General features: G+C 41.3%; 1 protein-coding gene and 1 long non-coding RNA gene across 2 annotated transcripts; both read right to left on the reverse strand.

The window, feature by feature from the left end:
- Positions 1–1,386: 1,386 nt before the first annotated feature.
- Positions 1,387–11,543, reverse strand: LOC109778328 (ARM REPEAT PROTEIN INTERACTING WITH ABF2). Its single transcript, XM_020336878.4, has 19 exons — positions 11,087–11,543; positions 10,821–10,987; positions 10,253–10,425; positions 10,047–10,167; positions 9,837–9,911; positions 6,689–6,783; positions 6,172–6,247; positions 5,810–5,917; positions 4,246–4,374; positions 4,031–4,099; positions 3,813–3,872; positions 3,614–3,737; positions 3,394–3,533; positions 2,894–2,957; positions 2,715–2,794; positions 2,543–2,607; positions 2,297–2,414; positions 2,089–2,213; positions 1,387–1,988 (listed from the first exon to the last, which is right to left on the reverse strand). Exons 1-19 carry the CDS (start codon positions 11,433–11,435, stop codon positions 1,898–1,900), a joined length of 2,229 nt encoding a protein of 742 aa, XP_020192467.1. The 5' UTR covers positions 11,436–11,543; the 3' UTR covers positions 1,387–1,897.
- Positions 11,544–17,225: 5,682 nt separating this feature from the next.
- On the reverse strand, positions 17,226–21,390 carry LOC120962735 (uncharacterized). The gene is made up of 3 exons (XR_005753585.2): positions 20,414–21,390; positions 20,000–20,155; positions 17,226–19,812 (listed from the first exon to the last, which is right to left on the reverse strand). It is a non-coding gene; the product is annotated as an uncharacterized lncRNA (long non-coding RNA).
- Between the last annotated feature and the right edge of the window lie 747 nt (positions 21,391–22,137).

Below are 22,137 nucleotides of genomic sequence, written 5' to 3' on the forward strand. Positions count from 1 at the left end.
CGCGATCTATAAGGGTATGTAGATGCACTCCTTCCCTCTCGTTGCTAGTAAACTCCATAGATTGATCTTGGTGATGCGTAGAAAATTTTGAATTTCTGCTACGTTCCCCAACAGGAGGGAGCGCCTGCGAGACGGGATGGAGCCCGACACATTCTTGTGCTTCGGACTTCCCTTTGTGCTAGGCGCCCAGCCTCCACCGACCTTGCGTTGCAGCAGCTGCAAGAAGGGGGAGGACAGAGTGAATGCCGGCAATGGCAACGGAGGGTCATTCACCGGTGTGCCCAAGTCGTCGGCAATCGAGCTAACGAGGTGATGGCTTAGGCGACAGGATGATGCAAGCAACGCAAGAGGCGCCGGTTCCTACGGGGCCCCAATGGAATGGTACACGGGGGTTGAGGTAGAGTTCACGGCGTCGGCGACAGGGACAACCAAAGGCTTATGACAAGGCAGGGGCAATGACATCACGAACGCAAAGAAGGAAGGAGCGGGAGCGAAAATGTCTGTCATGCCAGGTCATTTTCAGGATGGAGTGCGCTCCAAATTATCTCCTCCAAATATGAAGGCAGGGGTGACAAAGTCCAGCTCAGTGATTAATTTCCGGTCCATTCCCTATAAAAGTAGTTATCATGGAATTCCACCCAATATGGCAACACTGATATTTTTTTATTTTAATTTTTCTTTGAAAGCAATATGGCAACTCTGATATAGTTGCTCTAAGATGCGTTGAGTTAGTTTTCTGTCAAAAACATATTTGCAAGGCTGCTTAGCCAACCGATAAAATACAGGAGTCAAATATGTCTAACATAATGCCAAACAAGTTCCACGTGGAAGAGAAGATTTGTAGTCTAAATGTGTACTTGCTAGAGGCATCCATGTCTTTTTTTTGTAATTGGTAAAGGACGCGAAGTACCTACACTCGAGCTCAAATGCACCCTGATGAATAGTTAAGTCAAAAAAATAAAAAAAATTGAAATTTTTTTTGTTGCAAACTTTGACGGATATTTCATGTGCTTGTAAAAATTTATCATAAAACACCATTCCTGGAAGTCATGATAAAAAAACAAAACCAATGCTCAAAAAATGCTATTTTTAAAAGCATTTTAGAGTGCTAATTTTATTATATTTTTGCCACACCTTCCATAAATGTTATTTCGGGCTGAAATCTTCCATGAACATTTGTGTAAGTTTGCACCTAAAAAAGGTTCATTTTTTAATGTTATCTCATTTTATTTTGGAATTTACTGTTCATCCCGAGCTCAAATGAGCTCGGGAGTAGAAGGGTACTTTCGGATATATACCTCTATTGCTCCATGTGAAGTTAAAGAAGACGCCAAAACACCTCTATTGCTCCATGTGAAGTTAAAGAAGACGCCAAAACGAACAACCTGAGCAAAGGCTATATATGGGAATTTGATATGAAACAGCCCGAGTTCTGAACACTAGTCTTGAACATCAGCACGGTTGTTAACATGGAGAACACAGATTGATGTTACAGAATTACAGCGGTCGAACTTAACATCTCCAAACATACACGGACATAATCGGAACTGCGAACTGGAAATGACCCTAAGTAACTCAGTAACTACGGCGAGACCCGACAAATCCGGTCAAGGCCAACCAACTAAAATCTATCACAGACTAGGCCGGTCTGACTGAATCTAGGCAAACCACATGTCTCTCTATAACCATACACTTCCCTTAGCATGATCGCCATTGTTCAATCGAACAGGAGGATGTTACATTCTTGCTGGGTGTCGATTGAGGACCTAATAGATTGAATAGTTAACCTTACCACCGAGCGAGTACCCAATGCCCAGAACCAGAAACTTCGGCTGTACAAGATTTCCAGCAGCATCTGTCAGATGGCGGCGGTGTTATCAAGGAATGTGGGCAGGGCTCATGGTTGCGCACTCCGGTGGCTTGGCCTTAGCGCCTTAGCGAAGAAGTTGCGGAGCTCAGGGATGACACGCTGGATTAGCTGAGAGAAACTGCATTTGCAAGATGGACAGTTAGATGGATTTGGATTTTTGTTGCTTGGAAGCGCGTTACAATATACCAAATGTGGTGGCCCTAAGTTAAGATACCCACCCGGGTCTGGTGCAGATCTTATCAAACTGCTCCAAAATAAACAAGACGCATGTATGTCTCAGTGACATGGCATGAAAGGCTTCGGATAAGTCGTACATATCAGAGACGTTGTCTAAATTAACATCCTGCAAGACATTCCAAACAATCAATTAGACCCAGTCGGCAGCGGTTCAAACATAGAACTTGGGGGTTATGTTCCTGAAATCACCTGCGCAATTGTATATTCACATAGGCGTTTGAGGCCTTCTAACAGATACTGATCTGCAGCTCTAAGAAGATCTTGAGCAAGCTCGTTGGTTACTTCGACTGACCCTGTATAGATAAATCTGCACAAAACAAAGAAGATGTTTCTAAACTTCAATTGCAGGCCTTGTCCCCTCAGAGTGAGGAACTAACATGCAGATTTACCCATGGGCCATGGCCAAGGAACAAGAATGATCAATGATTTACTAACCTCATCATGAGTTCAAACACGTCCCACCTGATATTTGGAATTTCTATGTCTCTTGCATCCTTTTCCTGGTTGAGAAAATAGTGAGTTTCTTGTAAACAGAAATTGTTCAACTAGCAAACAAGATCCACATCTTCCAACCAGAAAAGGAATATCATGTTATGTCGAGACTAACCCTGTATCCACCATCAAACATTGCACGGAATGCATCTGAAGAAGCAAGCAAAGCAATTCTGTGTGCATAAAAGCGTTTTCCTGCGAATCACAGGGGAGGTGATTATTATGGTCCTAATGAAAAAACAGAAATTATCTAAAGTAGTTTCTGTGAAGGCAGGGTGCAGAAACGTCACGAACCTTCCACCAAGAAGGTGACATCTGAAAGTGTCGAACTGTTCACATATTGCTCTCCAAGATAAACCTGCAGCCAGAAGTACATTTAGTAATAGCAATAGCCAGAATGATGGATGGACCAATCCATCTGTATTAGGAGTTGATTTATGGGGAAACCTCATTAAGAATATCCAGGATAAGGCAAGGTAAAGCCTGCCAACTACTAAGAACAGACTGCCAAGCAGTATAAAGTTACATGACAGAACATCTGTGTCCAACAGGTTGCACATGTCAAGATTTGTAGGAAATAACATTTTAAGGAAGTTTGTGCACATATGATCTTGATTTAATTCAGATTTTGCTAATAGCTCCAAAGTAGTACTAGCATATATCCCTAGAACTATATTTTTTTACTACAATTTTGTTAGACAAATCTCTTTTCCAAGCACTGTGAAGCCCTTATTCACTTCAATAGCACAACTACATAGTAAAGACAAATCACCCTTTTTTTAGTTTCCACTAACCTGTGGCGTTGGAGATGGAGGTGCAGCATCCATCGGAGAGAGTGCTGCAGCTTTGTTGGCTAATTTGTATAGTGCTACCGAACCATCCTGTTGATGTTTCGAGCTGACCGAAACCAGAAGATCAAGAAGCAAGTCGAGACCTGAATTAAGCCAGAATTTAATCCATGGAGAATAAAACACAAATGAGACAAGGAACACTTAAGATGTCAAATTATCATACCATTATTATCAATAAAAATTGTTCGCTGATCTTCAGGGGCACAGAGGTGTGCGAGAGCCAGAGCAACACGCCTCTGCACAGACTTTTCTCCTACTCTCATGAGATAAACCAAGTGTTTCAATACCTGTTAAAGATCGCGCGTGGGTCAGCTGGAGTAGATGCCACAGCTTGGCAAAAAAAAACAGTGAGCAGAACTTACTCGTCCATTTATCTTCTCCTCTAGCCTCTTCAATGTCTTAGCTACACAGTCCTTTGTAGCCTGAAAAGAAGTGCTTAACCAGACTCAGGTATAAATTTACTAAGAAAGTACCAATCTATGCTACCCCCTCCGTTCCAAAATAGATGACCCAACTTTGTACAATTGTACAAAGTTGGGTCATCTATTTTGGAACGGAGGGGGTATGATGGTTGACATACCTGGACGATAAATTCGCCATCCTGCAACTTTTGGACACCTCCTACTTTAACGAAGTCAGAGACATAATCCTACAAGAAGAAAGTTATTATGGATACATGAAAGTAAGAAGCTTACATAAAACAGAAATGGAACATGACTACATGAGTTCGTTCCCTTTGAAGAACAAATATGAAATAATAAGTAGAAACCAATATTTTGAACAATAAGAAATTACCTCATTGTCCGCAACTCCATAAAGAGCAAACGCAGCATTATGTTGCAGAGAACCATTTTTTGAGTCGAGAAGCTTTAGTAAAGGCAACAAGCCACCATTGTATGCAATACCTGCTTGGTTATGTGTGTCCTGTGAAACAAAAGATTTTCTTTCAAATTAGCCATACAGGTTAATCAAGATAAAGAAGTAAATAAAACATGCCCACTCCAAACAAAGAGATAACACACTAAAACTAATAGAATGCTGTTTTATTTTCCAATCCCATGATTGGAATGTTTACAGCTTAGAAAGACAATGAAAAGGGGATAACTTGGCATGTGCCTGACACTAAAATATCTATACTCTTGCTTACTAATCCCTCCGTTCCTAAATATAGGTCTTTCTAGAGATTTCACTATGGACTACATACGGATGTATAATAGACGTAGTTTAGAATGTAGATTCACTCATTTTGCTCCGTATGTAGTCCATATTGAAATCTCTAGAAAGGCTTATATTTAGGAACGGAAGGAGTACAAGTCTTTGTAGAGATTCCGCTATGGACTACATACGGAGCAAAATGAGTGAATCTACTCTAAAATGAATCTACATACATCCTCGTGTGGTCCATAGTGAAATCTCTACAAAGACTTATATTTAGAAACGGAGGGAGTAACAAATACAGTCCAGATGACACCTGGTAGGCAAAAAATAATATATCCAACATGATACGCCATATGACAATGACCATTGGGGATTATGTTTCAGCCTTTGGCCTATGTAGATCAAAGACGTTAGTTTAATTTGTAAAACTGTATTTCAATTTATGTACAAGAATCTGTAAAACTGTATATCAATCTGTATGTGTGCGATGCTGCAGTTTAAATTGATCTGATTGTATTTGAACAGGGTTTATCTCTCACGTAAAAGTAAAACTAATCAAATAATCTGGCGGAGAAGTTATCTCTTGTGCAATTTCGTCAATTCTAATAGTGATTGTATTTGAACAGGGTGACTTCATCATGCATGTCAAACAGGCATTTCACTCAGAAGAATCTGCCAGGGAGAAAATGGTGTCTTTTCCTTCAGGACTATTCAGAAATGCGCATGTTCAAGAGATATGCTGAACTATGCTGGGTTACGATTACTTGTCGCAGGACAATGGATACAGCAAAGAAGCATATACAAACAAAAGGTACAAATCTGAACAGACACCATTTGAGAGGCAGATGCTCAACAGTTAGTCTGGATATTTAACACACATAAAGAGAATGAGCTGCATGGCTTCAATTATTGATGGTACATTAAACATAACCTGTGGTCACTCTCATGTCAATCCTTCTAAGAGGGGACACTGCATCCCAATGTAAAATCAAAATAGAGAAAAAGGGAAGCAGCAAAGTTGAGAAAGTGCTCTGTCACTATGTCAGGTGATTTTATGAAGGGAAGTAAGGATTGTCATTGTTGTTTCTCTTTCACTGCTACAATGCGTCCCTAAAATACATGCAGTAAAACCCGCTGACAAACATAAGCAATCAGATTGATATTGTTGTGTGCAAGGGGAGTATAGAATGAGAAATATAACCTGTGCAAGCCTCCCAAGGGCAAAGGCTGACATCTCCCTGAGTTGGAAGTCAGCTGACTGTAGCATGTCAATTAGTGGTCGGACTGCCCCCCGTTGCACAATATGGACCTGCCAAACCCCATACATGCATATTTAGAGAGGATAGCTCAAAAAACAATTCTGTATTCTTTTGATTCACCATGGCTAACTCTTTATCGTACGAAACAACATATTTAGTAAGTAGGTAGACATAATCAATCAATGATATGTAGCACAAGAGTATTATATAGGAAAAAGTACTTCATTTTATTTTTTACTCTTCCACTTCATCACTCGTCATAAAAAAATATGGAGCTAACAACAAATGAAGCATCCTTAAGCACCTTGCACTCAGAGTCGGCCGAAGCAAACTGCCCTAGCAACAAAGCAGCTTCTCTTTGGCTTTCCGTACAGCAGGAACTGCAAAAGAAAAGATGAAGCACAGGTTCTTTAAGCTGGAGAGCGGACCCGGGGTAATACCATGCCTTCATATACTAAGATTGGGACTACAATAAAACAGCTTCTCGTGTTACAATATGGATATGATATGGAATCTGGGTTAGAAGATAATTTGCTACACGCACACTTGAAAATCTCATAAGATTATATCATTATAATCACATATTGTTTTGACCTTAAAGCACCAAAATTAATCCACATTCAGGAACACATGCACAATGGTGTAATCAGTAATCGAGTGTGTATTGCTCATGTACAGCTAAAAGTAAAGTATATAGAATTTGAATTTCCAGCAGTACTCTAGCAGAACTCAATAAATAAATACAGTAAGTTATATGCATTTCATTATTAACAGATACGATTAAAATTATCATCATAAGCTGCATATGACGATCATCATACCTTAATAGCCCAATTACAGGTTGCAAGGCCCCCGCATTAAGAACCTCTTTCTTGATATTTGGGGATGAATGGACCAAATTTCCAATGACACCAACCTGCCACGCCAACAGAGTGTATTTAGTACTTACTGGCATGCACAGCAAAAACAATATCATACATATGGCTAGTTCCACGACTAGGGTGATTTTATGCAAAATTGTCACAACATATGTTGTATACAGAGAACTTCATGAGGACAGCCTTTGCATTTGGCAAAAGTATAAATCTATCTCGAAATCTATATGTAATTGATAGAAGCAAATAGTCAGATCATTTTCTTTGTATAAATTCCACAGGATCAGTAACTCTATTGCTAAGTTAAAGGTGTTAATGCTCCAAATTTCTAATTGGCTGATGTGGAATAGCTCTTCTTTTGTAACACTCCAAAAAGTAATTTGTGTGCATCAAACATATAAAGCTGCAGGACAGGTGCTCAAACTTGCCTAGTTGGGTTGTGATATTAAGGTTCTTAACGTCAATTTTAGCCTGGCAGACTTCATCAAGGTCTCAGCTTGCTTAATTGTACTACTTAGGCCCATCTTCAATAATGTGACAGAAAAATGAGTTCCTCAAACAAGCCCATTTGTGACATTAAGGGCCTTAACTTCAATTTCAGAATTGCAGGCTCCCTCAAGGCCTCAGCTTGGTCAATTGCACTAACTAGGCCTATCTTTAGTAATGCGACAGAAAATGGTGTGGCAGAGCACAGTACGGATTATAAGGATGTTTTGCCTCTACTAATTATGAACCTCAAGCTTGTCATACCAATTAAGCATCTTCCATGTCAAATTAATTTTCCATCATTTAGCCAATGGATGGACCTAAAACTAGCTCAATTAAGCAAGTCCCCGATAGGCTAATGTTTAGTTCAAAGCCCAAACACCTAGATACACAGCCAGGAAGCCTGACAACCTCTAATGCAATTTATTTCTCTGATAATCAGCATGGTTAGGCAAATATATTTTGTGTATCTTTATTTCTTATTCTGCACTTGCTGCAATACGAGTCGCTATCACTTAGAACGAGTTCATCAGACGATTTTCTAGCAATTCCACTGTGGCATACTTATATACTTGCTGCCATCATGCACTAGGTTCATTTGTGCAATCAAGTATAGCTCTCACCAAGTTCTATTATCCTTTTTTTGCTTTATTTTTATATGATTTTCTTAATAGCGCTAAACTCATTTTTCTACCAACTGAGCTATCCTGCACATTTTTGTGAGTGAAATGACGCCCAGTCTTCTAGCAATGATGTGATGATCCCACTCTCATTCTTTGAGTAGACTGGTTACCAGATACTACGACCCCTAAAGGCACACTGCCTCGAGGTACACTCTTGGTAGATCACATTGGTCCAGCTACCTTAGCGATTGAAACCGAATCATCATGAATAGACAATGTTTTTAGATCCTGTTTCTCATTGTTTTGGGGGGTAAGATTTCTCATATCTGTGTTCCTCTCAGATTCTCCTGAAGTAATGTATGTTGATGAGACTTGATCTAATTAGCTCACTTGTAATAACTCTATTCTCCCTGGGTCAGACTATTCCAAAGAAAGCTTTCCTCTACCGCCATGGGATCTCGCATCAAACAGAAGTAAGAACTAGTTCGTTCACTTCCTCAGGCAGCATCTTTTCTTCCGATAGCTGCAGTTCCGGACATCAGAAATGATGTATCAAAGCACTAACCCTTTTGTTGCCTATCGTCCAAGGTTTTTTTTAAGTGCTAGGCACTGAGCCAGAGTTGTGCCTCCGCTTAGTGCAATGGCAGCTTCAGCGGCGGCTTAAGCGGAGCCTAGGCGCTGAAGCTTTCTGTACGGACGTCATATGGACAGGAACAAGGGCACCCAAAAAACAATTTTCAAAACATGTAAATCATGTATTAAGCCTAAAATCGCAAGCATGTTGGGGAAGAAGAGACGAGGAGGAGCTCGAGCTCAGGGAAGGGGAAGCAAGCTGGCAGCGGTGAGGTTGGAGAGAAATCACCAGGCTCCAGCCTAGACAAGGAGGAGCTCGAGATTGGGGAAGAGGGGGGAGGACTGGCGGCGAGGTCGGGGACAGGGAGCTCGAGGTCCAGCGGGGCTAGGTCGGGGAAGAAGATGGGTGGTGAGGCCGGGGAAGAAAGCCCCACATCTGGCGGCGCAAGGTCGCCTTGCTCTCCTCTGTTTCTCTCACCCCGCTCTCCTTTGTCTAACCCTAGGCGTCCGAGCGCTTTGTTTCAACACTTACCACAAAAACAAAGCGGTAGGCCTACGCTCATCACTTAAGCGCGCCTAGGCGTACACTCAATTTTTCACTGCCATCTCTCTTTCAAGGAGGCGGCGGGGATTCAACTTCCCTGGGGGTAGGGAGTATTATGAAAGGAGGTTAATCATGACGGTCAAGACCATAGATATTGATAGATAGAACTTCCATTTGTTTGTTGAAGTCAAGCAATTCTACTTGCTCACAATCACAAGAAATTTCTCCCCCGCCATATTTCTTCTCCGCTGTTTGTCCACTACCTCGGCTGAACCTAATAAGAAGTCCAAGAGACAGAAAGTCTAGTTTTCCTAATCGACAGATTCGTTAACATGCCACTGAACCACTTTTTATTAACATAATGACAATATGAGGCCTTATTGCAGCTCTAGAATCTCTAGACAAAGGAATCTCTATCCTTTATTTAATATTTAATAATAATAAGAGACAACAATTCAATACACTTAAGGAATTGGGTTCTAATATCGATGTAGTGCACCATAACTGCATTGCTCATAATGTAAATGGAGTATAATGATAAGTAAGTTAAGGTAAGTGCCGCTGTGCCGACTAACCTAAGTTACATTCCAACTTGAACAGAAATTTTGACCTGGAAGTTTCCCAAGCAATATATAGTACTACGGTTCACCATTAAGCCAATCAAGACAATACATTTTGAAGTTTACATTCCATGAGGCCTTAGGATAACTGTTATTCAAGATTGTAGAAAACAAGAGAAATAGCAAGGTTCAAAACCAGAACAATGTTTTCCTGTAATAGATACATGACAAGTGCCGCACTAAAAATGAAGAGGGGTTCAACCAAAGAAGTGTATTTGATGAAAATATATGAATATTCAGTATCTTACTGCTTCATAGTGAATTGCAGCATCCTCTGACCGCAGCATTAAGATTAACGTTGGCAATGCATTGCAATCAACGATCTGCATTAAGGAGTTAAGGGAAGATTTACCATCTAGAAGTAAGGAAATAATATACATGGGTGAATGATGAAAGTCTGATGTTAAAATCTAACATTAATGTTGGTTTCATTAACTTAAACTTTCTTATATTCTTACCAGGGTTTTGTTTTCATCATTTTTAAACGCCAAAGTCCTCAAGGCCCCTGCAGCTGCCCTCTGCACCTTAATATCCTGTGATTCTAGCAATTCAACGAGAGGTGGGATTCCGCCTTCAATTCTGCAGTACAACAAAACCATCAGCAAGCACAGAAAACTTTTATGGAAACGCAGCATTGACTAGTGAGCAGTACATAGAACAAAACCTGATACAAGTTTTGATGTTGCTATTCTCGTGAGCAAGGTTGGTAATTGCATCAGCTGCTCTTCTGATAAGGCTGTTAACTGCCCTCGAATTTGTAGCATTTTTATGCCTTCTTAGGAGAGTCACCAGCAGGGGTAGGGCACCAGCATCAACTATAAGTTGTTGATGTTCAGGCTGGTAAACCAACACAAAAAGTAATAAATGACTAAATTCTGAGAGTAACATAGCTAAAATCATAACAATGAAGTAGTCGTGTTGAAGAAAAGTTAACAATAATATTTATGGATTGCCTAAAGAGAACTAGGCAAGGTTGAAACCTATTCTGCTTGAACCCAAGTATACCTAGATTCTTATGAAGGCGTATGAAGTTACATTCACAGACATAGGAGAGATTAGGGGAAGGGAAGAGAGTGGTATTTCTTTTTCTCTTGCATTTTACTACGAAATGGGAGGTTGTATGAGCCTTGAGCAGGCCAAGGCCCAGAAAATTTGGATTATAAGAACAATTCAAGCAATTGCAATGAAGCAAAATCAGCTAAAGTGCAAAGAGGAAAACTAATCGAATTAACCTTTACGGCTAGGAGCCCGAGAGCGAAGGCAGCCCCCTTCTCGACCTCGTGCTCGAACGGCCGCGGCTGCTGCTCCTCCTCCACCGCCGCCGCCATAGGGGGCACCTTCAGGTGGCACACCAACGCCGGCACGGCGCCGCCCTCTACGATTACGTTCACCATCTCCTCTGCGGCAAAAGCAGCAAGCAGATCCGCCTCAGTAACGGCGCCTGAACGGGTGGGGAAGAGTACGGATCGGCACGGTCGGCGTAGGGTTGGGGGATTACCGTTTTTCGCGAGCTCGGCGAGGACGCTGGTGGCGCGCTTGGCGGTGGCGCGGTCGGCGTGGCGCCACGAGAAGCAGTGGTGGAGGGCGTCGACCTGCGTGCGGACCTCGCGGGCGACCGCCGCCTGGGACTGGCGGCAGCAGATCTCGGGGCCGACGGAGCCCTCGTCGTCCTCGTTGTCGTCGTCGGCATCGGCGCTGCCGAGCGGCGACGAGACGGCGGCAGCCGCTGCGGCGGCGGCGGCGGCGGCGGCTGCGGCTGCGGCGGCCGAGGCGGCGGCCTCGTCGTCAATCCTGCGCTTCTGCGCCTTGCGCCGCGGGCGCTGCGGCTTCTGCTGCTCCGCCTCCATTAGAGCGGGTCGACGGCGATGAAGGTGGGGAACTTGTCGGAGGCGGAGGAGGAGGGAAGGGCAGAAGCAAAGAGTATGCGCGCCCCAGCGCGATAGGGATTTATTCCGCGTTCGGTTAAAATTGAGCAGTTTTTATTTTATATACTGTGAGAAATGAGAATGATACACTTTCTTTCCTCACTGTTGTGTATATTTTGATTTATTTATTTTTTGCATGGGTATATATTTTGATTGGTGATGACGAGATCAGAACTATTCTTGCGCACGTACGGATACGGTGAGAAAATGATGAGAAAGGTGTAATATACTCCCTGATGTATAGTATTTTCTTTATTTTTTTCCAAAATATCTAATTCGTAACTTTTTTCTCTTTCCTTTTTCAGAAAAAAATCAATATATTCATAATTTGTCATGCCAGAACAAAAACAACAGAATTAATAAAAAAAAACAGGTCAATGGACCACCTAGCTATGGCTACTCATGGCTTCATTTTTTTACGCATTTTTATAGCTCATTTGTTGCATATTATCCTCGTATATCAATGTCCCATCGAACCAATTACATGTCTATTATGTATGATTTCCAGTTTCACTTTTTGCATTGTGAGCATTGCATAGTTATGGGTTTTATTTAGTTTTTACTAGTCATCTTTATTTGTTTTGTAGCAACTAAGGACCAAACACGATGAAAAGTGCATGGTTGGGATCAACAAGGAGGCCTTACACACATCGAGACTTAGGCATCTGGAAGTGTCAAAGATGACATTATTGCAAAGTGCTCAAAATCCTCAGCGTCGCTCATACGAATCCAACGAGTCTAAGAACGTCGAAACCCGAGTTCGTGTGAAGAAATGGCGACCACTTTACCAAAGGGTCCAGAGCGATCGATGGCGCACGGTACGACTGTGCCCGATCGTATCGTCGGTCGTACTGTACCCCTACATCTTCGTATTTTGGCCATAAATTTCCCAATTTTGCTCTGGTTTCATCCTGGTTTTTTCCTACGTGATTCTTGTTGAACAGGGGACGTTTTGGGAGAGCATTTGGCTCCCCTCAAGCCCTAGGAGGAAGGAGGAGGAAGTCACATATATAGAGGAGAATTGAAGAAGGCCCTATATATACACCCCCAACCTTAGCCGTTGGGAATCATCCTCATCGAGCCGTCATTCGTTCAAGATCAGATCACAACACCTCCATTACTGCTCCAAGACCTCCTCCATAGAAATAAGAGGGCCAAGACAAGAAGGAAGGAGGGGAGGCTCCGCCATCGCGTGAACCAGCCTTCGAGGCGGTGCCTAACGATGTCATACACCGGGGGTGGCTCACCAAGGAGAACCAGGCAAAAGGTTGGGTTGGGGGACCGCAAGGCCTAGCGACAGGAGGAAGCCCGGAGAAGGAGGCAACCGCTGTTGGGAAACGTAGTAGAAAACAAAAAAAATTGCACCTACGCACCCAAGATTAATATGAAGATGCATAACGGGCTGGGATCACGATCATTACCATCACCGAGTTGCAGCAGAAGAAGGACGTGTCGGTCTAGATCGTACCTGGAGTCCCTCGAACCGTTGATGAACGATCCCGCGAACCACCCACGAACAGTCCCTCGAACGGAAGACCGGAAGCACGACCACTATACTTGGTTGCAAGCATGCAGCCTTCACAATCCGGCAGCGCTTCGCCGTCCAGAGCTAATCGTCGCCGGAGAATTAGAGGGAGGAGATTAGAACCACATAGGGTTTCTAATTATGAGGATTAGAGGATTAGTCTAGCTCTAATTTGTCAACTGGGATCAACTAGAACTAAAACTAGAAGAACTAGAGGAGATTCCAAAACTTGTGTCTCAAAAGGGTGGAAATCATCTAGTATATATAGGTTGGAGGGAAGAGGAGGGGCACCACAAGGGGAGGGAAAGTCCCTCCCCTTTGGTTGGCCAAGGGAGGAGGAACTGGACTCCTCCCCCACTCCAATTCGGCCTCCTTCCTTAGGGAAGGAAGGCGCCTCCCCACTTGGGCCTTTGTGGCCCAAGTTGCCTTCCACCTCTTGGTCTTTTAAGACCCATTGATATTTAGTTATATATAAAATAGTTCTAAATACTTTTAGACCATTTTATATATGATTTAACATCCCCAAAAACATTTTCCATCTATATATATTTATCAGTAATACCCGATATTCACCAAAACCCTTCTGGTGGCACCGAAACGCTTCCGGATTCTCACGGAACTATTTCGAATATTAATGAAACAATTCCACAAATATATTCTCATCACTCCCGTCCTACTAACACTCAGCAGATTGTGATTGCCTTAAGCTTGTGACCCCGTGATACGTCTCCAACGTATATATAATTTTTTATTGTTCCATGCTATTATATTATTTGTTTTAGATGTTTTATATGCATTAATATGTTATTTTATATTATTTTTTGGACTAACCTATTAACCTAGAGCCCAGTGCCAGTTTCTATTTTTCCCTTGTTTCTTGATTTTTACAGAAAAGGAATACTAAATGGAGTCCAAACGGAATAAAACTTTCGCGCTGATTTCTCTTGGACCAGAAGACATCCAGAGGACTCGGAGAGGGGGTCAGAAGATTCCCGAGGAGGAAACAAGCCCTCAAGGTGCGCCCTAGGGGGGCGCCTCTCTGGCTTGTGGGCCCCTCAAAGGTCCTCTAACCCTAATCTTTGCACTATAAATTTCCAAATATTCCCAAACTACCAGAAGCGTCCATCAAAATACTTTTCCATCGCCGCAAGCCTCTGTTCCCGTGAGATCCCATCTTGGTGCCTTTTCCGGCACTCCGTCGGAGGGTGATTCGATCACGGAGGGCATCTACATCAACCTTGTTGCCCTTCTGATGAGGCATGAGTAGTTTACCACAGACCTACGGGTCCATAGCTAGTAGTTAGATGGCTTTCTCTCTCTCTTTAATCTTCAATACCATGTTCTCCTCGATGTTCTTGGAGTTCTATCCGATGTAATATTCTTTTGCGGTGTGTTTGTCGAGATCCGATGAATCGTGGATTTATGATCAGATTATCTATGAATATTATTTGAGTCTTCTCTGAACTCTTTTATGCATGATTAAATATCTTTGTATTTCTCTTCGAATTATCGGTTTGGTTTGGCCAACTATATTGGTTTTTCTTGCAATGGGAGAGGTGCTTAGTTTTGGGTTTAATCTTGCGGTGTCCTCACCCAGTGACATAGTAGGGGTAGCGAGGCACGTATTGTATTGTTGCCATCAAGGATAAAAAGATGAGGTTTTCATCATATTGCTTGAATTTATCCCTCTACATCATGTCATCTTGCTTAAGGCGTTACTCCGTTCTTATGAACTTAATACTCTAGATGCATGTTGGATAGCGGTCGATGTATGGAGTAATAGTAGTAGATGCAGGTAGGAGTCGGTCTACTTGTCACGGATGTGACACCTATATTCATGATCATTGCCTTAGATATCGTCATAATTATGCGATTTTCTATCAATTGCTCGATAGTAATTTGTTTACCCACCATATGTTTTCTTTCAAGAGAGAAGCCTCTAGTGAAACCTATGGCCCCGGGATCTATTTTCCATTATATATTTTCAGATCTATAAACCAAAAAACCCAAAAATACCTTGCTGGAATTTATTTATATTTACTTTAGTTTGCTCTTTTATTTATCTTTTGTACCTTTCTCTTTTAGATATCACTCTTGTTCGTGGTCGTGAAGGGATTGACAACCCCTTTTCGCGTTGTGTGCAAGTACGTGTTTGTTAGTTTGTGCAGGTGCATAGATTGGAGACTTGCTTGTGCCTCCTAGTAGATTGATACCTTGGTTCTTAACTGAGGGAAATACTTATCTCTACTTTGCTGCATCACCCTTTCCTCTTCAAGGGAAAAATCAACGCAAGTTCAAGAAGTAGCACCCCCTAGGTTCGATAACTCATAGACATGAACGATACCCCTTCGTTCAGTGACCGATAGCGGAACCGTGGACGTCCATATCGATCCCTATGAGCACACGAATAATATTCAAGTGAACCTTTGGTTATCATGTGATGTTCCCTTTACTTCGCGATACTTTACAAAATCCGAGATGCATCGGTATCCTCCTGAGTCAGCACATGCTCATTATACCGAAATCCTCGTTACCGATTTTCCTTTCTCTCGTTGTTGTTTTCTGGCATCGCCGTGACGTAGCCACCTGTGCCTGGCCAGACGATGATGGATGTTGTCACACTGAGAGGGCCCTAAGAATATCTATCCATCGTCGGAGGAGCAAATCCCACTCTCGAGCTATCTAGTCCCTTGTCAAACTTCCGATAAACCCGTAAGTTATCGTTATGATCACCGTGTTATAGGTGACGTTTGAGCAACCCCAAAGCTCACCGTACGGTAAGAAGTGACTACGATGCTCTCATAGTCTAAGGAGCAAAATCACACATTAACACTATGTGTTATTACAACTGATTGTAGACGATATTATTCAATTCATAACAGACAAATTTGGGTCGATTCAATATGATCGTTCTTCTAATGTCATAATCTCAATGTTGTTTCAGGACTATAATTTAATACTTTAAATGATATCCTAATATCCGGAAAACGTGATCACCAATAACACTTGATCTAGTCCTAGAGGAAAGACTAGGAATCTTTTATTTAACCGTTTATCATTCCACACGTGCATATGCGTTTTCCATTGAATCATGTATTCCAGGATCATAGCAGTTATAACATAGAATATAAACTCTTTAATTATGAATATGGAGATATAATAATTCAAATATTATTGCCTCTAAGACATATTTTCAATAGTCTCTCACTTGCACTAGAGTCAATAATCTAGTTGGCGCTTTTAACTTCTACACCAATGGCAATCCGGTGTCAGTCCATGCTTTGCTTGTGGTATAGACTTCGTCCTATCCAATCTGACAATCTCCATATCTGTGTGTATCATTTATATTTTAATGCATCTATCATGATTCCACATAAATTCATATTTATCTGAAACCGACTTTGTATGTATTGAATCACCGGAAGAACCTTTGATTCCTTAGATTGAGCCACATAACCACTATCGAGAATAGTGTTCCATTTGCACAATCATCTAGAAACCATACCAAGTTTATAAATGAACCTTTGATTCATCACCCTCTATTGTTGCTTCTAAAGCAACAACATACTCAACCTTCTGTTATAGAATTCACCACAATAACTTTCTTGGACCAATTCCAATTTACTATGCCACCATTAATCATTTAGTTGAAACCAAAAATCTTTTGGAGTACTATTGAAGATTTTATCGATGTACTACTTACAATGAGTTTAACAATCTCTTCATCTTCTCCGTATGCGGGAAACATGTCGTTAGTACTTAACGACATTTCCACTGATGTCCTATGATCAAAATCTGGTCATTCTGGTAACTTTTACTCACAAGTTACTTGGAGTATTGTATATATCTGGTTGTTTACATACCATGGAATACAAGTGTGATTGAAATCATGTATTTCTCTCATCAGTATTTCAGAATACTGACTCTTGCTCAAAACTCTTTCCACGTGACTTTGTCAAGAAACTCTTCTTGCATATTTCATACAAAATTGTTTCAGTATTATGTCAATATGTATTTTGGCTAAGCCTGATTAGGCATTACTATCTCCATAGATAATTATGTCTAATACCAGGACTATATATTGTCTTAATCTGTGTGAACAAATTCATATAATTTCCAATCAACATTTTTTCATGCACACATAGTGTTTAGAAACATTATCATGCTCCCACTTACTTTCTTGTAAATACAAGCATCTTCACTTTCCTCGACGAAATCAAATTATTTGACCATTTCATCAGGACGAAGATTCCAACTCCACTATGCTTGCTTCAGATTTGCACACTTACTAGCATCCTCTGGATCGACAAAATTACCTTGGACCATCAAATATACAACCTTGGTTCTATTTCCATCTCATGGGAATCATTTTGACGCCCGTCTATTATATCTCATAACTGAAATATTTAGTAATTGCTAGTTTGATCCGAACTGAATTTAAGTATTACTAGCTGAGTGCCCGTGCGTTGCCACGGAACATAAATTTAAACATCGCTCACCATTGTTATTCGCCTCCAACGTTGATCCAACCTTGCTAGTTGCTCGCTGTTATCTACTAACCCACGATAAACCCACTTGAAGCCCTGAGAACCCCTCCCGCTTAAAGCGCTCACCCCACGAAATAGTATGATACCTTCTTCCCTATACAATATACTCCCTCCGTTCCAAAGTGTCGGTTTAAATTTGAACTAAAACCGGACATTTATTTTGAACGGAAAGAGTACTACTAAACCAAGTACATGTGACTCAAACTTGAATTCCAGATATACATACTTATCATCACGAGTTAAAAAAAATATCCCTATGTTCTTAATCAAATCTCGTAGAGCTTGAGGGATATTGGTCACCAAGAGAAAAATGTCCGCACAGTGCCACAAAACAATAAATTTAGGCGTAGAGATCTTGAGTCAGAAAAAAATCAAGAATTTATGTGTCGTATGTTGCTTATTACTATAGTGTGACAAATATGAAACCACCAAACCAACGTACATAGTGAAGTTTCAGAAGCTTGACATATTATAATCAAATCAAATTATCTCAACTGTAGTAATGCAACATATATCTTTGCCATGATGCTTCCTTGACAGTCTTGTTCAAAAACAAATTTCTCTCTAAAATCTACCAAAGTAGCCTGATAGACAAGCAAGAAGCAAGTAAGCAAATATTTAAAAAATACACATATCCGCATCAAAGGAAGCATCACTGCCTCCACATAACTAAATAAGAATCCTATCAAGCAGGTGCATCTGATATATCCATCTTCAATCTATGTTTTCTTCCAACTAAATAGCTGCTATGACATATATCCTTCATGGTCATTTTGACATATGTCATGTATATATATAAGTCAAATGCTCTAAGCATTTGCACACTGAAAAGTCTGAAATCGCATCAGACGTCCATGACATTACCCTCCAGAGTGAGAAAAGCATGTAAAGCTAGATTATACAGTATTAGTGACAATATTAGGATGTAAACTGTACTTACTCCAAGTAAACACTATAATTGTAATCCCAGAAGCTTTACCTTTTCCAAAAGCATATGAAACAGCAAGTGCAAATGACAGATGAGTTATCGCTCTAAGCTAACTATAGACATGTACTCTGTTGTAAAAAAAGAACTACTGCAGAGATGTACTCTATATAATACTCCCTCCGTCCCAAAATAAGTGACTCGACTTTGTATTAAAGCTAGTACAAAGTTGAGTCATTTATTTTGGGACGGAGGGAGTAGTATTTAAGGTGAATCCTTGTCCATGCCAAAAGGAAAAAAATAGAAGAGGCTCAGCTGGAATACATTTAGAAAAGGTTCTCCTTAACGACAGAACATGATTCATGGTAGTATCCATTAGGAATCCTACATAGCTACTACGACTCAACGACTTGCAAAACCAGATTGATTAACAATTTACATGACTGATGCTTGTCCTAGTCCTTACTCTGCACCTAGTAGCAGTGGTCACACCAAACAGACTGTAAAATCATTTGATGGAAAAACCTCACCTCCTCGACGGCCGCAGAATCACTGGAGCAAATCCACCTATTAAGTAAGAAAAATACAAATAAACATACATACTCTATCTCTCCAACAGATGCGCAGCTTCCCGCACCACATTCATGCCGGCCCAGAGCTGCAGACCTGTATTGATGTCGCGCAATGTGACCGGATGGGAGGGCGGTGCTGACCGCCGCGATCAGACCAGCGACACTGCTTCAATGCAAATGCATCGTCCCAAGAAGGCAACTCCGGTCGATTCGCCATATTGATGCGGGCTGACTGTCAATTCGCTTGGTTTCTCCATGGGTTTTTTAAAGGACATCTCAAATTAAAAACTGATTTCATCTTATTGCCCTGTATGATAGATTTTCCACCGCAGAGAGAGAGAGGTATGTAGAGTACAAATTTATTTAGAGAAACTGAGTGTTATTCAAGTGGCAATATACATCAAGAAACAAAAATTGGAGCATACTACTCAGAGGAAGAGACATATATACATCAAAACTATGTAGCATGTGCATATAAACTTATGTCCAGAAAAGAGTTGGATTAAGATTTTGGTATATGAAATCAATCTGGATGACATTGAGGCAAATCCAAAAACACCAAGAGAACATGAAACTGATATTCTTCAAAACACAATTAGCCAACATTTATCATGGACCCCATTATGGGATAATCAAAATTACCTCCCAGGATTCTTCCCTTGCCCTGCTGATTCCCACCTTGTAAGGCACTGTGTGATCTGAATTTGGATGTATATACAACCATCTTGTTCTGAATAAAGAAAGCGAGGTTGATGAAAACTTCAAAAGAAAAGCATACATAACACGGAATGAGAGGATGACGGGTCTGAGCTAGATATGTTGAGTCTACAATGCAGTGCTAGATCCAATAGATTTTCCTGTCATGGTAGGTAAATATTTTGGAAGTAATGTGGTCTAGCAGGTAAGCTAAATATTACCTGGATCCCAAAAACATATGACACGTCCCTCCTACCTCCAAGTAGGATGTAATTATTCTCCAAGTATGATGTAAGTCTTCCTTCAAACATTTAAGCTGCACCATTACACAAGTACGGTTTGGCCTCTCCTCCCACAATCCAATAAAAGCAAATTACCTGCAGGTGTACAACACGCTATCTTCAGATTCCTAGCAAGAACTCTGCAAGGTACGCAGTGCACGTCATTGCAGAGCATGCATTCTCTCGTCACTTTTGCGCTTGGCTCGTTTGACCGGTGGGAGAGCTCGACCGGGTAGCCTACTGCTAAAGTTGTGTCAGTCATTAATCATTGGCTGTGTTTCTTCCGTGCAGTCAAGGAGGAGGAGGAGGAGGCGGCGAAGGTCACCAACTTCGCAATCAGCTGTTATGACTTACCACGTGGAGAAGATCATGGCGAGCAGCAAGCTCCTCCCGGCCAGCCAGGTACGGTACAGGAAGTGCGGCCCCGACGAGAGTGCTGGTGTGGCCGACGCCGCGGCCACTCTCGTGCAGGGGGCGGCAGCACCGCGGACTACTCATCACACCGAGGAGGGCCTGCCTTCAGAGAGGAGAAGGGAGACGGTGGAGGCTAGATGGTGACCATACAGGCTTCACGGCGGCGGATCGAGAGGGCAGAGCGGCGAGACCATACAGGCGAGAGATGTGATCGGAAGCGAGGGGCTGGGGAGACCAGGCGTGGGACGTGCGATCGTGGGATGCAGTTGCTTCCCCGGTAATTGTTCCTTTTTTCGTGCGGGGATTTTATCCGTTTGTTTTGTTACATTGGATGTTTTTTTTCTACGGGGGTCGCACCAGGCGAGGCGGGGAAGTAGCGATATCACGAGGGGGCGGGAAGGAGGTCGAACCATCACGACGTTCGATCCTTCTTTAATATGCTAGAGATTATGATGAGACAAACTCGTCATAATCAACTTCTTAATCTTGTCATAAACTATTTGCAACAAGTCAAGCATTATAAAACATTTTTAATCTTTGTCAATCTATAGATCCATCACTGCATTTTAGACTTGAAGTCTTTCACATGGTCCATCAAGTTCTAAACTTGAATTATGTGTATGGATGCTATCTCGGATTATTTTGCCGTATTGCCAATTCTGGAGTCGAGGCCCATTAACGCTTATCCATGTATTACAGGTTCATTGTTTGGTTCAACAATACTTTGTTTGCATACCCTGAAGGTCTATACGAATTTTCCAACATATATAGTTCAACTGCATATTTGATCAAAGTCTCCATATCTTATGCACAGGCTTCAGTATCAGCCTCAGTAAGAAATTTTAGAACCACTTCAAGCATTTCTTTTCTTTGACCTGATCACAAAGATTTTGCAATCTCATCGATTTGCACTATCCTCCCACTTACTTTTTGCAGAAAACATTTTTTTCAAAATTTCCGCACTCTGTGGCAAAACACTTTGCCTCGGTGTAGTGATAGAGGAATACCCAACCGTTTGGGATAACTTACAAAATATCACTTATCTTACTAATCTGATGGCGTTCCTTTTCAGTGTAAAAGCCACAATCTCTAAAGCATCACATTAAAAAGTATATCGGCGAACTAATTAATGTCATCTTTGATGGCACCATGTCATACATAGTTTGATTACATCTACTCAAAACACTCTACTCTTAGTAGCATTTCTAGGAGGTGCAAGCTATAAAATATTTTTCACAACTCATCAACCATTCGTTAAATTTGTAACTCAAATATATTTTTCTGCAATCCAATTGTAGAAACATAATTTTCTTGTTACAATAATTTCTATTTCATTCTGAAAATATTTTGAAACATTCCAAAAGATCCAGATTTATGTCTCAATTAGTAAATATAAATATCTACTTGAGTCGCCCTTGAAGATAGATAAATTCACTGCTTGCAACAAAACTTATTGGACTACATACGCCAATATGCATATTTCGAATTATTTTGTTTCTTGTTCTTTATGGCATGTGAATGCTATTTTAGTTTACTTCACTATTTAGATGAAAGCTACAAGTGTCAGATGATTCGTAATCATATGATTCCAAAATCCATCATTATGAAATTTCATCATGCGGGTTTCTCCAATGTGACTAAATGCAATGCCACACATATGTGGT

This window comes from Aegilops tauschii, chromosome 1 (assembly GCF_002575655.3).
Source record: "Aegilops tauschii subsp. strangulata cultivar AL8/78 chromosome 1, Aet v6.0, whole genome shotgun sequence".
Lineage (NCBI taxonomy): Eukaryota > Viridiplantae > Streptophyta > Magnoliopsida > Poales > Poaceae > Aegilops > Aegilops tauschii.